At 44.4% G+C, this 17020-nt stretch overlaps 1 protein-coding gene across 1 annotated transcript; it reads left to right on the forward strand.

Annotated features, from left to right (window-relative positions):
• The first annotated feature begins 6798 nt into the window (after positions 1 to 6798).
• prr35 (proline rich 35) lies at positions 6799 to 14290 on the forward strand. Its single transcript, XM_024386314.1, has 3 exons — positions 6799 to 6887; positions 11096 to 12661; positions 12807 to 14290. The coding sequence occupies exons 2-3, from the start codon at positions 11271 to 11273 to the stop codon at positions 13654 to 13656; spliced, it is 2241 nt and encodes a 746-aa protein (XP_024242082.1). The 5' UTR covers positions 6799 to 6887; positions 11096 to 11270; the 3' UTR covers positions 13657 to 14290.
• The last annotated feature ends 2730 nt before the right edge of the window (positions 14291 to 17020 follow it).

Here is a 17020-nt window from a genome sequence, read left to right on the forward strand (position 1 = left end):
ATTTGATTTGTCACATACACATGGTTAGCAGATGTTAATGCGAGTGTAGTGAAATGCTTGTGCTTCTAGTTCCGACAATGCAGTAATAACCAACAAGTAATCTAGCTAACAATTCCAAAACTACTACCTTATAGACACAAGTGTAAGGGGATAAAGAATATGTACATAAAGATATATGAATGCGTGATGGTACAGAGCGGCATAGGCAAGATACAGTAGATGGTATTGAGTACAGTATATACATATGAGATGAGTATGTAAACAAAGTGGCATAGTTAAAGTGGCTAGTGATACATGTATTACATAAAGATGCAGTAGATGATATAGAGTACAGTATATACGTATACATATGAGATGAATAATGTAGGATATGTAAACATTATATTAGGTAGCATTGTTTAAAGTGGCTAGTGATATATTTTACATCATTTCCCATCAATTCCCATTATTAAAGTGGCTGGAGTTGAGTCAGTGTGTTGGCAGCAGCCACTCAATGTTAGTGGTGGCTGTTTAACAGTCTGATGGCCTTGAGATAGAAGCTGTTTTTCAGTCTCTCGGTCCCAGCTTTGATGCACCTGTACTGACCTCGCCTTCTGGATGATAGCGGGGTGAACAGGCAGTGGCTCGGGTGGTTGTTGTCCTTGATGATCTTTATGGCCTTCCTGTGACATCGGGTGGTGTAGGTGTCCTGGAGGGCAGGTAGTTTGCCCCCGGTGATGCGTTGTGCAGACCTCACTACCCTCTGGGTCAGGGTGGATGGGTAGGCATAATAAGGCAAACGTCTAGCAACCCAAAGGTTGTATGTTCAAATCTCATCAAGGACAACTTCAGCTTTTTAGATACTTAGCAACTACTTTTTAACTACTTTGCAACTAGCTAACCCTTCCCCTAACCTTAACCCCTAGCCTAGATAATGTTAGCTACCTAGCTAACATTGGCCACAACAAATTGGCTTCGTAACATATCATACGTTTTGCAAATTCGTAACAAATTGTACAAATTGCAATTCATAACATATCATTGAAATTGTAATTTGTAACATATCAAATCAAATGTATTTATATAGCCCTTCGTGCATCAGCTGATATCTCAAAGTGCTGTACAGAAACCCAGCCTAAAACCCCAAACAGCAAGCAATGCCGGTGTAGAAGCACGGTGGCTAGGAAAAACTCCCTAGAAAGGCCAAAACCTAGGAAGAAACCTAGAGAGGAACCAGGCTATGAGGGGTGGCCAGTCCTCTTCTGGCTGTGCCGGGTGGACATTATAACAGAACATGGCCAAGATGGCCATAAAAGACCAGCATGGTCAAATAATAATAATCACAGGCAGAACAGTTGAAACTGGAGCAGCAGCACGGCCAGGTGGACTGGGGATAGCAAGGAGTCATCATGCCAGGTAGGCCTGAGGCATGGTCCTAGGGCTCAGGTCCTCCGAGAGAGAGAAAGAAGGAGAGAAAGAGAGAATTAGAGAGAGCATACTTAAATTCACACAGGACACCGGATAAGACAGGAGAAGTACTCCAGATATAACAAACTGACCCTAGCCCCCCGACACATAAACTACTGCAGCATAAATACTGGAGGCTGAGACAGGAGGGGTCAGGAGACACTGTGGCCCCATCCGATGATATCCCCGGACAGGGCCAAACAGGAAGGATATAAACCCACCCACTTTGCCAAAGCACAGCCCCCACACCACGAGAGGGATATCTTCAACCACCAATTTACCATCCTGAGACAAGGCCGAGTATAGCCCACAAAGATCAGCGCCACGGCAAAACCCTAGGGGGCGCCAACCCAGACAGGATGATCACATCAGTGACTCAACCCACTCAAGTGACGCACCCCTCCTAGGGATGGCATGAAAGAGCACCAGTAAGCCAGTGTAATAGGGTTAGAGGCAGAGAATCCCAGTGGAAAGAGGGGAACCAGCCAGGCAGAGACAGCAAGGGTGGTTCGTTGCTCCATAGCCTTTCCATTCACCTTCACACTCCTGGGCCAGACTACACTCAATCATATGACCCACTGAAGAGATGAGTCTTCAGTAAAGACTTAAAGGTTGAGACCGAGTTTGCGTCTCTCACATGGGTAGGCAGACCATTCCATAAAAATGGAGCTCTATAGGAGAAAGCCCTTTCTCTAGCTGTTTGCTTAGAAATTCCAGGGACAATTAGGAGGCCTGCGTCTTGGGACCGTAGCGTACGTGTAGGTATGTACGGCAGGACCAAATCAGAGAGATAGGTAGGAGCAAGCCCATGTAATGCTTTGTAGGTTAGCAGTAAAACCTTGAAATCAGCCCTTGCATTGACGGGAAGCCAGTGTAGGGAGGCTAGCACTGGAGTAATATGATCACATTCTTTGGTTCTAGTCAGGATTCTAGCAGCCGTATTTAGCACTAGCTGAATTTTATTTAGTGCTTTATCCGGGTAGCCGGAAAGTAGAGCATTGCAGTAGTCTAACCTAGAAGTAACAAAAGCATGGATTAATTTTTCTGCATCATTTTTGGACAGAAAGTTTCTGATTTTTGCAATGTTACGTAGATGGAAAAAAGCTCTCCTTGAAACAGTCTTGATATGTTCGTCAAAAGAGAGATCAGGGTCCAAAGTAACGCAGAGGTCCTTCACAGTTTTATTTGAGACGACTGTACAACCATTAAGATTAATTGTCAGATTCAACAGAAGATTTCTTTGTTTCTCGGGACCTAGAACAAGCATCTCTGTTTTGTCCGAATTTAAAAGTAGAACGTTTGCAGCCATCCACTTCCTTATCATATGGACATATCATATCATATGGAATGGATGATGGACATCCACAAATAAATACATACCATACGAAACATAACATACTAATTGGAGGGTCAGATTTACATTTACTATGTTACGTCTACCCCTGAGTCCAGGTTGCCCTCTAAGGGCCTTTCACCTTTAAGGAAGACAGGATGTCACTGTCACTACCGACTGAACTCAACGGTAGGCTCAGATGGATCTGTCAGCAGCAAAATGACTGGGAAGAGTTTCACCATGCTTCCCCTGAGCATTCCAAGGTATAGCGAATATACATAAGGAGATGTTCTACGAGTCTTTACACTGTTTTTAATGTGTTTATACTACAATATCTATCCAATCTTTGGCAAGAATAATGTTGACCTGTTATGGATTTAAGAGCCGTGCAAGGAAGCAAACAATGTGAGTGGTATTTTAGTGTAAACGGCAACTATGTTTTCGACTGGGTAACACATTTATGGTGTGCTGTACACAACTAAAGCAACTTGCACAACCTACTTTTAGACACTGGATTGTGATATGTTATGATACATACAACCATTATGTATTACCACATAATTAGCTCGAATGAAACTATTTCAAGCCTTTGTTAGCTACTGATTTTCTGTTAAAACGAATATTAACATTAAATGATATACCGGAGTAACAAAGAAAGACACCAAAGGCATTTGGTGGCTGTGTGTTGGTAGAGCAGGGGATGGATGTTAGGAGTTGATCTCCTTTGAAAACAACGGGAAGGAAGAGGGACGGGCTGTTCAATAATTGATTGTGGCTGAGAGCGATATGAGTTTACTTAATGTGCCTGGCAGCGCAGGGCTAAGAAAGGAGCTGTTAGCTATTCCACCTCAGGCCCTAAACCCAGGCACTGGAAAAGGGAAAAAGGCTTGAGGACTGAACACTCACCTGGGCAAGAGGTAGGTCATCCGTTACTGCAGCAACTATTACCCATCCTCCACCCATCTTTCCATCCACAATCCATCTTGTGTGTATATGGAGAGCCTGTGTGTGTGTGTGTGTGCTTCTATGTCATGAATGTGCGCATGTGCGCGCTTGCATGCCCGTGTGCGTGCGTGCGTGTGTTCGGCAGGGGCTGCACAGCTGGATCTCCCCAGCAGCGGTGTTGTAGCCGCCCCCAGGTTCCTTTCTCTAAGTCTTAATAGAGTGCTCCTGTCAGCCTCCCCAGATGCCTCTCCATAAGGACTCTCACTACACCAGCACAACTCTCTCAACTCATGTCTACTTCTCATTGGTACATATCTTTACAGCTCTGAAGCAATCTCAAGACCAGACGTGAACCAAAAGCCTAAGCCAAACACTACGATGGCTGTTTGGGAAGACACACTAAAAAAAGTGTGTTTCAGCTGTACACTAAACACGGAACCTATACAATTGTAAAATATCGCAGTGAAAGATGAAGATATTAGGCAATAGAACCATGGGACTAGATCCAAGAATTCAAGATACAACTGCACACATAAGATAGTGGAAACAGACACCCCCTGTCTCGCTCCCTTTAGTGTAGAAAAGATGTGAGTTCAGCCATAAAGAGGTTTAAGGGGATAGGAGATGCTGTATACATTGAGTTCTCTACAGTGCCAGACAATGTATAGACTTGGCATTAGTTCAACATGGGGACCTGACACGCCCTCCCAAGTGTCCCCACTGTTGGAGGAAGAAAGTCTTTCTTTCTCTCTCTCTTTCGGAAAACTGACATCGCCTCCCAAGTGGAAGCAAAGGATCTCTCTCTCCTTCTCTTTCTCTCACTCCCTCTCTCATTTTCTCCCTCTTCTCTATCTCACCCTCTCCTCTCGTTCCTCCTGATTTGCCAGACATCCTCTTCCCTCTGCTGTCACATTTGGTACAGATGGTTAGGCCCTATGGAGTGGCCTGTCAGTCTCCATTTGCCCAGCGCAGTGTGACAGCGGGCCTGATGGCTCGTGAAGGGCCCCCGACTCCCCCAGACACACGGACACTGACATTTTCTCAAAGGGGCCCGCACACGCCTCCACACAGCCAGATACTGTAGGAGAGAAATGAAGAGAACCTGGAGTTGACTCTGAGCCAGCCACAGGCTAAGAGAGAGAGAGAGAGAGAGAGAGGGAGAAATAAAGAGAGAGTTAGGGATGGGTGAGAGAGAGAGGGCTGGAAACAGGGAGTTGGGATGGGAGTCAAAGAAGAGAGAGGGAAAAGGAGAAAGAGAAATAGAAGGGTTGAGAGAGAGAGAGAGAGAGATGGACAGGTCTGAGCTGTCAGATAAGGCACGCATCAGTCATTGCCTGTGGATGTGATCTCACAGCTCACGTCAGTAACCTATCCAGTGCCCCTGTGCCACTGCACTAATCACTTCCCTGGGAGGCTGCACTGAGTTGTGTATCAGGCAGCCCGGCCGGCCAGGCAGCGTGTGTGTGAGGCCAAGCGGAGGAGAATGAGCCCCCGACCACCCTCAGATGCACTTCCACCTGACATACCCCTGTTTACTCATACACACAGTCCGTACACAATCATACACACACACAGTCAAACTCAGTAGATACACACACAGGCAGAGTGTCATATGTACATGCGTGTGCATGCATACACATACATGGACAAATACAACCACAAACAGACTTATTTTAACTATAGATTATGCCCAAGATCTTATATTTGTTATGATTAATGCTATTTTAACAAATTGTTTATTAATATGGAATTTATCTGAAATTGAAAAACCTCTAAAGAGAAAAGCCTATAACCACAAAACTGAGAGCATAGCAAAATCAACTAGACCAAATGGAGAAAAAAAAAATCATAAAAACGAGGAAAAGTAAGAAATGTTGATTCTGACAAGTAGCCTATTGTCTGTTTGTCTCAACGCAGCAGCAAAGAATCTCTATTTTCCTATCTCTCTCATGCGGAACGATTTGACACATTAACTGACAGATGTGGAGAATATCCCTACGCGAAGGTTGACAGCTTTGTTTCCCGTCTTATCTCGTTGTTTATCTCCCCATTCATTTCACCTTTCTCGTTGATATTGTTGGGATTTTGAGGTTTACTTTTAATCTATTGTCATTGACAAAGACTGTCACTTTCCACCAATTTCAGCATCGTACCGTGACGATGAAATCTTCCTTTGAACTTCAATAGAAATAACAACAACAATGACATTTAGATGTTAGCCTATCATATTTCTGATATTAAATGTTGGGGAACATATTAACCTACATTTAAAACATAAGGTTATGCTTTGGCTACAGGGTGTTTTGTTGGTCGGCCCTTTTATATGTTAATAAAGGCTAATAGTTTTCAAAAGCCATGATATTGAAATATGCAGGAGTGTGGCTAAACCACCGGGTAAAAGTTATGCATGACTGAACTAACAAGAACAAACCAAACCACAACTTCTGCAGGCTATTAGAACTCTTAACCAGAATGCGGTCTCTCGTGTATAATATCCATTTATTATGAATGAAATATGTCTACACTTGACAACGTCCATCCAATATGATGGTTTGTCTTTCAAATATGTCCATGATAAGCTCGTTGGAACAGAAAAAAAACGTGTCTATCCATGACTATAGGGCCTGGTTGTTTTAAAATAAGAATATTCTTATTATATGAGAGCGCTATAACAAATAGTCGAATAATTCCCGACTTGGAGGTAACTTTTAACATTGAAGCCTATAGGCTATGATGTGTGAATGAAAAGACTCCTGAAATAATTCGGTCAAACAAGTTTTGAGATCGAGCATTACCAGGCCTCACTTGGAAACCAACAAGAAATTGTAAAAAATTCAAACAAAATAAAAAAAGTATTCAATTTGCACCGGCTGACTAGCCTACCTACAGTCTACCTCAAATTAAACGTTGTACCAACCTTTGCCAATACTGTCAAATCCGTTTACTGTATCCTTGCTGCAAGGTAGACACCACATGTGACATTACCGGGTAGGAGGGAGGATGCTGTATTGTAGTGCCCCAAGGCAATGCTCCTAGTCAATATATATCTCCCACACACTCGCTCTCACGCTCCCATTTGAGCAGGATATGCGCTGTCTGCTTAGTAGCCTACCGATAGACACAGAGAATTGACAGACATAAACACACCACGGACACACATCAGGTAGGAATACCAGATTTATTCCCTAATTTCAGATACAATATGTTGTTTAATTCGTATGAGTTGGTTTTCATTTAGTAGACTATGAATATTGGGCTTTGCAGTTGAGTCGTGTCAATGTTTGTAATTGTCATAATTGGTCCACAGACACCGTTGTCCATGGGGGAAACAACGCAATGTGTTCTGTTATTTGACATGCATGGAATGTGTGAAAATGACATGACAAATATTTATAATATTCTATTACTATATCATTCAAAATAACAGCCTATTCATTTTAAGATGATGAAAATGTCTCAAGGAATTATTTCATGAACTTTTTTTAATACACAGACGTTCATTACTTTAGGCCAAAGTGTTACTTTATACAGATTTTTTTTACATTTATTTCCGAACTAAGATGAACATTTTATTTTAGGCCTAATTATGAATTAACTATTTCACAAGGGAATAAGCTAACTAATTATTAGGATGCAAGACTGACCATTTCTAACACTGTGATAACATGGGTTTAGGCCTGCTATCTATCAAAGTCTAATTTAGGACTGAAATACAGATCTTTTTTATTTTTATTAGAAGTGTAGAAATAAATGTGTTATTTGCTTTGATCTGCATGACAACAGCTGCATTTGGATATTGAATGTTTCTCAATATCATCCATGGGAAATCCTTCTGCATCTCCCAAAAGCTGAGAGGAATGCGATGGTGTTTGACTTGACGTATTTATTAAATAGGCCTATATCACTTTTATATTCATTCAATAAATATGACACACAAGATTCGTACAAAAAAAAATCGACGTCAAACACTCTTATATCTTCTGTCATCCGCTCCTTCAGGACCTTCTCCTTAGTTCAAGTTGACAGAAGACATTGGATCATCGCTCAGTTTTCACTGCAAGCCACCATCTTAGGTAAAGTCACATTTAGGCTTGATTATGAAATAAAATACAACACTGTTATACTCTCTGTATTATACGGTATATAACTATAATATAGAGAGAGTAAATAGAAAGGATGATTCCACACTCTATAAAATGCCATTCTTTCCTCTCTGTGAGTAGCCGACAGATCAACACCTCATATTGGTGCCATTTGACACATTTGCCCCCCTTCCCCCATCCCATCCAACGTTATCGGTTTTGGTTGTTATTGCATGAACTTGTCAATGCTTTTAGTGAGCCTTCTTAATTGAAACAATAGATGTTGAAGCTGAAGCGATTAGGCCTGTCTGATCACAAGCCCCTAAAAGCTTAAAACAAGACCGGAGGGCCTGGATAGGGGAAAGGTGGGGGGCAGAGGCCCACAGAGTCAGAGGGGGTAGAGGGCATGGTGGCCACTAACAGTGTTCAGCAGTGAAAAAATCTAAAGGAAAAATTATTTGTATTGATTAGTTCCTAATAGCAGCTGTTAGGCTCCATTATGATCTCAGGGGCCAGGTCAGAGCCTCAGGGGTAGACAAGTGAGCCAATCACATGGGCCGATGCAAACGGGCTAGTGTCTGAGGGGCCAATTGGGGCAGGACCTGTGTTAAAGCGAATTTTTGTCATCCCTCTCGCATTACAGATATTGCAGTGAAGTCAAGGTCAGTTTCTGTTGATCTGTCCTCACAAGGTGTGATGTGCGAAGCGATGGTTTAGTAAAAGTTTATAGTGTTCTTAAACAAGTCTTCACCACCAGGGATCTCAGGGGAGAAGCAAGAAGAATGATTCAAGTAATTAAAAGGGAAAAAAGCGGGTGTGTAAAGTTGATTTTACCTCAGCCCGGACCCCGAAACATCACACAGGCTTTCATCCATGAACGGCCTCAGGAAAAATACAAAATAAAAGCCTCACAGAAGGGTCTTTTAATCTGAAGAGCGACGCTCTCTCTCACTCTCTCACTCTCTCTACCCACAGGGCTAACCCAGCGGCTTGGCTCACAGTGGAGAACGATTACATTTCTTTCTCCCCATCCCATTGACTTTAGCTCCCTGTCCCCCACTCAAAAAAAATTACAATAAATTGTAGGGGAGTGTTTATAATTGGTTTAAGGGCGTTATTGAAAAGGTTCATTAAACTAAAGTGATTGTTATATTGAAATATGGAAGAAAGTGGTGCTCTGTTGAGATAATTAGACAGAATACTGATATTCTCTTGTATTTATGTATAAAAACTCATTGTGAGACTGAATGGTGCATACAATGATGGTATTTGAATCAGCCGCATCAGATAATAGGGTAGGTGAAGTGTGTAAAACCTGATTTAGATTTTTGACGTGAAAACTAATTTGACATTTAGTCTGCATGGTTCAATTGTTTTGTTAACCTTTGGGGATTGTGAGCTACCGTAATTATATTATAGGTCAGATGTTTTGTCATTACTTAAATATCCAACAAAAATTCTGAAATAGAGAGCGAAAGGAGTTGATAGGAAAGTCAGTCATTTTTATTTTATAATAAATTTAACCAAACAGTTAAGAACTAATTCTTATTGACAGCCTACCAGGGAACAGTGGGTTAACTGCCTTGTTCAGGGGCAGAACGACAGATTTTTATCTTGTCAGCTCGGGGATTCAAACCAGCAACCTTTCAATTACTGGCCCAACGCTCTAACCACTAGGCTACCTGCTGCCACATTGGAGTGTATAATTTCACTAAAGGAAACTTAATTCATCTTTAAAAATATTGTAATGTGCCGAATTTAGTCCACTGGTTTATACATTTATAAAACATTTTTTTAAATCCTGATAATGTCTGATTACATTACACACACATTAGTAAATAGTTCACTCATTCACTTAAAATATCCACCAAAATACACACAGGGAACACTTTATTTTATGGTCCATTATTTACCTGATATTTATTTTAAAAATATAGCAAAAACATTTCATTACCTAATTAACCACCTCTCTGTGTCTTTGGGATTCATTGAAAAAAGTAGAACCAGCATCAAATAGTACCAATTGTATTGAATGTTTTCAAGTCCCAAAACATTATATTTGTTACCATGTAATTTTCCAGTAAATTCCAGTTGTAATAGATATGCGAGAGGTCCCGTGAAAGGGTATATTAAACGTTGAGAACACCATCCCAACTCCAAAAGCACAGAAGTAGAAGGGAAAGACAGAAGCGGGCGAGAGGAGAGCAGTTGAACTTGGTGCGATGCGCCCTGACCCAAATCCCAGCCCTGGCACTAACGATGCCCTATGGGCGTGACGCCAGGCTCTCATTAAGAACCAGGGCACCCCCTCCCCCCAACGCCCACCGTCTACAATCCTCACCCTGGCCCGCTGCACCCCTGGCCGGCCTCCAGGGGCCCAGAGCCCATGTAGCCAGGCCATGGCTGTGAGTAAAGCCCCCTGCACAGGTGCCTGTTTGCCCCCCCAGCCCTGGGCCCTGGGCCCTGCTAGTGCCTGGTGCTGCACTAGAAATAATGAGTAGCGGCAGGTACAGTGAGAACAGAGCAGCATGGGCCGCCCTGCAGTTAGGTTAGTGGCAAATCAGCTCAGCAGCTCAGGTAGACAACGCATGAAACACTCCCATAGATACACATATGTGCATGCTGATACATGGCCCCTTATTCACATTCACATACTCTTAGCACACAGATACAGACAGACTCAGAGAAATGCATGAAGATGAATATACTCAGGCCTCCTGAGTGGCGCATTGGTCTAAGGCACTGCATCCCTGTGCCACTAGAGATTCTGAGTTCAAGTCCAGGCTCTGTCGCAGTCGGCCACAACCGGGAGACCCATGGTGCGGTGCACAATTGGCCCAGCGTTGTCCAAGTTAGGGGAGGGTTTGGCTGGCAGGTATTACCTTGTCCCATCGTGCACTAGTGACTCATGTGGTGGGCCGGGCACAGTGCACGCTGACATTGTCACCAGGTGCACAGTGCTTCCTCTGACACATTGGTTAAGGAATGCCCACTTAACCCAATGCCCTGGTTGTGTCAAGAAGCAGTGTGGCTTGCCTCTTCCGAGTCCGTACGGGAGTTACAGCGATGAGACAATAGGGGAGAAAACGAGCTGGAAAAAATATTATAATATTAATATACTCACCATATGCTCTGCAGTGTAATTCTGACAATCTAACTCCATTCTGCTGTTTCTTTCTGGGACTTTATTAAAAATATTGATTGACTTCTTTTGGAAAAAATGTATTAAATGTATTAATTTTACTTTTTAGGTTATAATTCCCCAAAATATGTATCTTGTGTTCCACAGCTCCTGCCCACCTGGATCCCAGCTTGAGGAATATTTCTCAACAAATAAAGAAATGCAATACATCTAGCCTGAGAAGGAACGAGAGACTGTATCCCTACACCCCCATCTCTCCAAGACTTTCTCATACCTTCTCCTCAGAATAACCTGCATTGTGAGCACAGAATCATTCAGCACCATGTCCAAGGAGGGTCACGCGTGCAAGGTGACCTCTGTGTGCAAGCACAAGGAGCGCAAGCCCAAGAAGCCCCACTACATCCCCCGGCCATGGGGCAAACCATACAACTATAAGTGCTTCCAGTGCCCCTTCACCTGCATGGAGAAGTCCCATCTCTACAACCACATGAAGTACAGCCTGTGCAAGAACTCCCTGTCCCTGCTCATTGAGTCCGACTGGCCCTATAAGAAGGGCAACCTGCTGCACCCAGACCAGATCCGGCCCCTTCAGCAGGCACACTGCCTCCGGACCGCGGCTGGGAAAGAGGAGCCCGAGCCCTCCACAGGGACCGAGGAGAGGCCCCGGCAGCGGCGTGCAGTGGAGGAGGACAGAGACAATGGACAGAGTCCGGCAGGAGAGGAGGAGAGGGGACAGGGAGAAGGGGCTGAAGTCAACGGGATGACCAGAGAGAGCTCCAATAACAGGAATTCTTCAGAAGGGACGACCAAGAGAGCAAGTAAGGGGCCTGAACCTGAGCTGCTGATGGCCGATATGTTCTCTCTGGAGGACCAACTTCTGCGGGCACGTACTCTGGAGGTGGAAGCCCAGCTGAAGCACTACAAGTTGTCCAAGACGTGCCTGACAGCCCCCGGGCTGCTGTCAGAGCAGTGGCGTCTGCTGGCCACCAGCCAAACCAAGGCCAAATCCGAGGGTGCCCAGCCTAGAGTGGGCAGCTCCATCCCTTGCTACCCTCTTCCACCTGGCCTGGTGGACTACCAGGATCCCACGGGACTCAACCTGTCTGTCCTCGGGGTGGGCTACCCCCTGAGCCCCAGCCTCTTCTCCTATGTGAACTCAATGAACGCAATCCCCACGCCTACCACCAATGTTAATACCCCAACTCATGCGCAGCTAGCCCAGCTCCCCTTCCTGGCGTCGGCCGCTCAGCTCATGCAACCGGCGTCCGGTGCACACCACCCTGCCGACCGGAGCCTCCTGCCACCCCACTTCTACTACCCCTTCCTCTGTGAGCATGCCTTCGGAGCAGCCTCTGCTCAGAGTGACATCAGCAAGGGGCTTAAGACCTCCGTGAATGGCCTGGAGCCCAACTCCAGTTACCAGCCCAAAATCAACTTGTGGAAGGTGCCTGCTCTGAGGCCAGGTACCCCTACCACCTCCCCTGCCGCCTGGGTGTCCCCCCAGAGAGAGTCACCAGACCCTTCCTACAGGACAGGGGACAAGTTTGAGGCTGCAGCCAAGGAGGGGAAGCCAAGCTGGGGCCTCAAGAGGACAGGGGCCACCTTGGGGACCCACAAGTCCCCTGTGGAGAAGAGGCCAGCCCTTGGGTTCACCCTGGACCTCCTCAAGAACATTCACAAAACCAAACCAACAGAAAAGCTCCTCCACAGCAGGTAAGATCCTACAGATCCTACTATTTAAATATATTTTTTTGCTTTTTAATATTTGACTATTTATTCTTTGTATTTTCATAACTTTTTCTATATTTTCTTCTCTGAAATCTCAGATTTCTAAAATTCTTCTTTGGTCTCTCCATAGTTTTACGAATGCTCAGTCTGAAGCCCAGCCAGCAGAGCAGTGGTACACAGATCCCCCCGCAAGCCCAGTCAGTGATTCGCCCTCTCTGCCACGTTGTAGAAGACCCAGCAGCCGGGACTCTACCACTGGCCAAGGGACGGGGGAGGCATCTTCAGAACCAACATCAGCTGCTGCCCTCCTCAGCGATCTCTCCAAGGCTCTACAGGAGTACCAGGAGGCTGAACGCAAGATCGCCCACTTGGAGAAAGAAGACCTCCCTGCTCAGGGACACCTATGGGAACACCTGAACAAGATCCGCAGCGAGCTCTCCCACATTCACCATGCACTGGAGAGGACAGCTCGCCAGAGCGAAGGACCCCTGGACCTCTCGGTCAAGAAGGAACACCCTGGAGTGACCAATGTGGTTGCCACTGGCGACCAGGGCCTCGGGGGGGCCTCACTTAAAGATAATATTACCATGGAGACCGAGGAGGAAGACGAGGAGACCAAGGAGAGGGACGAGGAGGAAAAGGAGAACGAGAGGAGGAAGGAAGCGATGAAGGCTTCGTTGGAGAGTCGCAAGCAGTCTTTGGACGTGCTGATCAAGATGAGTCAGGTGGGGGTGAAGACGGAGGTCCTATCCTCAGGAAGGTTGGGGTTGAGGCCCAGCCAGGCGGAGGGTCTCTGGCCAGGCAGGACCACCAAGTGTGAGGCTGACTCCAGCGTGCTGCTTTGCCCCGATGGACGGCCCCTCGCGGTCTTCAATGACTTCCCCACCTTCTCCACCAAAAACTCCAAGAGGCCCTCGTCCATCCAGCAACTACGGGAACCACAATGTCAGCCAAGCCCCTTGACCACAATAGACTCCTAAACCTCTCCTGAGAAACTCAATTTCCCAGCTTGCCACACACCTGAAAGCCCTCCTTAAGACTACACAGTAGCACTATTTTATTTTGTTCATGCACTCCCAGACTCTCAGTGTCCAGGCAAGCGCTTACACCACTAATGTACTTTACAACACCACCCCCATCTCCCCATAAAGACGACAAGCATCGTACCTTCAAAAAAAGGGGCGAATGAAGAAGTGGCTGAGAAGAAGTGACATTTAACCTAAGACTTGTACCCTTAATCAGTTCTCCCTATTAAAATGGTGATTGTTGATACAGGATTATTTGGAAAAACTATTCCAATGGGCAGTAGCGATGTTTGAAATGAAAGACTTGTTATGCGACAAAAAATGTATTTGCACTTAAAAGAGTGACTGCAGAACACATGAAAATAAAAACCTTGTTTTAATATCTAAGGTATGAATTCTCTTACAATTCTGTCCCAAGTTGAGAGACAGTCCTTTGAACTGATTTGTACATATTGTAATTTATTTGATTGGTGTAATCAAAATGAATTAAGAAGTAAATGTTATGTTTTATATTATGTCTTGTTTGATTGTCTTATGTGTCTGATTATACCATTGCACTGTACATGTCCACTGTACATGCCTATATCAAATGCACTTTCATTTATTTGAATAAACAAAGAAATATTGTCGTAGAAGTTGTAGAGTTTTGTGCTGAGCCTTTAGAGTGAATGAGTGTTTGCAGGGGTGCAACTTGGTTTTAGAAGTGGGGGGGGGGATCATAATTATGAAGAGGCGACTCCGGGATGCTGGCCTTCTAGGCAGAGTTGCAAAGAAAAATCCATATCTCAGACTGGCCAATAAAAATACAAAATGAAGATGGCTAAAGAACAGCGACACTGGACAGAGGAACTCTGCCTAGAAGGCCAGCATCCCGGATTCGCCTCTTCACTGTTGAGACTGGTGTTTTAATGAAGCTGCCAGTTGAGGACTTGTGAGGTGTCTGTTTCTCAAACTAGTGTACATCTAATGTACTTGTCCTCTTGCTCAGTTGTGCACTGGGTCCTCCCACTCCTCTTTCTATTCTGGTTAGAGCCAGTTTGCGCTGTTCTGTGAAGGGAGTAGTACACAGCGTTGTACGAGATCTTCAACTTCTTGGCAATTTCTCGCATGGAATAGCCTTCATTTCTCAGAACAAGAATAGACTGACAAGTTTCAGAAGAAAGTTCTTTGTTTCTGGCCATTTTGAGCCTGTAATCGAACCTACAAATGCTGATGTTCCAGATACTCAACTAGTCTAAAGAAGGCCAGTTTAATTGCTTCTTTAATCAGAACAAGTTTTCAGATGTGCTAACATAATTGCAAACAGGTTTTCTAATGATCAATTAGCCTTTTGAAATGCTAAACTTGGATTAGCTAACATAACGTGCCATTGGAACACAGGAGTGTTGGTTGCTGGTAATGGGCCTCTGTAGGCCTATGTAGATATTCCATAGAAAATCTGCGGCCGTTTACAGCTACAATAGTCGTTTACAACATTAACATGTCGACACTCACTCATCAATTTAATGTCATTTTAATGGACAAGAACATTTATTTTCTTTCAATAACAAGGACATTTCTAAGTGACCCCAAACTTTTGAACGGTAGTGTATATATTTATCCAGTCGGATAAACACTCTAAACAGCCTACCCAACCGCTCAGAGGCGTACGCATGGTCCTAAAGCACACCGTTGCCTCGTTTTGTATCACATTCCAATGATAAAACTGGACGTCCTCAGTGAAATATTGCACCCCTGAGTGATTGTGTAGTGCCTTTACACTGTGATAAGTGTAATAACTTAGAAATATACAGTTATATTTATTTAGCAAGAGCAGTTGGTATTCTACAACATTTTCCATATAAGTAATTCCCTTTCAAATCCATGAAAGGTAGTGGACATATTTCTGGAGAAAGGAGAGATTATTGGGAGGCAACCATGGTCTTTCCTAATGCATAGTGGCATGGCCTCTGTAGCACTCATGTATCTTCCCTGACATGGCAGGATGAACAACCCATGCTAAAGGTGAAGTGGCTCCCTGAGCTAAACCGTCAGCAGCATCAAGGTCACCTGTGCCTGGGTGCGCCTGGGCCCCCCTTCAAAGGTCAGGGCCCCAGGCTGGGGCTCCAGATAGGTTGGGAGAGGGCTACCTGTCAACCCCTAGGATGGGTGCTCAGCACTGGGCCACCCTGCACTCCCCTGCCTCTTCTTTTCTACCCCTCACGCCTGGTCACGGCAGAAAAGGTTATCTGTCAAGACCCCGAAGACCCCGAAGACCCAAAATGGTGGCTCTTTGGTCACGATGAAGAGGTCAAGGTGCCACACAAATTCTGTCTACACATCATTTGGCCGTAAATAGGATAAGTCTCTGTAGACCCAGGGTCACAGGAAACAATCACACACAGGCCTGTAGACTCACTTGTGAACCAAGATGTCCGGAGAGGCACAAGTATAACAGGTAATAGGCCAAAATATTTGGTCTATTTTACTTTTATTGAACTTCAAACCCTAAATCCATTCTCGGCGTTGTAAAGAGAATTTAAACATATTGCTACCATAGAATAAAACACCATCTACTTGGTACTTCAGCACTAACTGCACAACTGACATCTTCAATAACAAAAGGTTACTTTTTCATCTCTGTGGACAGGCATATAAATTACAGCACACTCTGAGGACACTGATTTGGGTTGGTTAAGAGCACCCTCTTGTGGACAAATGATTTATTAACTTGACCCTTACTGTGACCCTCCTCAACAGGGATCCTTCAGAAAGTTTTCATGTCCATGATGAGGAAGTGAAAACATGTTTTTAGACATTTTTGCAAATGTATTGAAAATGAAATACAGAAATGTCCATTTACATACAGTGCCTTGCGAAAGTATTCGGCCCCCTAGAACTTTGCGACCTTTTGCCACATTTCAGGCTTCAAACATAAAGATATAAAACTGTATTTTTTTGTGAAGAATCAACAACAAGTGGGACACAATCATGAAGTGGACCGACATTTATTGGATATTTCAAACTTTTTTAACAAATCAAAAACAGAAAAATTGGGCGTGCAAAATTATTCAGCCCCCTTAAGTTAATACTTTGTAGCTCCACCTTTTGCTGCGATTACAGCTGTAAGTTGCTTGGGGTATGTCTCTATCAATGGTGTGGCACAAAATAACAAGCCCACAACACAGGGTGCCAGGTCCAGAACACGAACACCTCTATCTAACGCACACACGTAACACAAATACAATCCCGCACAAAACAAGGGCGGGTACACGTACTTTAAATAAGGAAGCTCATTAAGCACATACAACAGGACACAGGTGAAACTAATAAGACAAAA

The sequence above is a fragment of the Oncorhynchus tshawytscha genome, linkage group LG24 (genome assembly GCF_018296145.1).
Source record: "Oncorhynchus tshawytscha isolate Ot180627B linkage group LG24, Otsh_v2.0, whole genome shotgun sequence".
Classification (NCBI taxonomy): domain Eukaryota; kingdom Metazoa; phylum Chordata; class Actinopteri; order Salmoniformes; family Salmonidae; genus Oncorhynchus; species Oncorhynchus tshawytscha.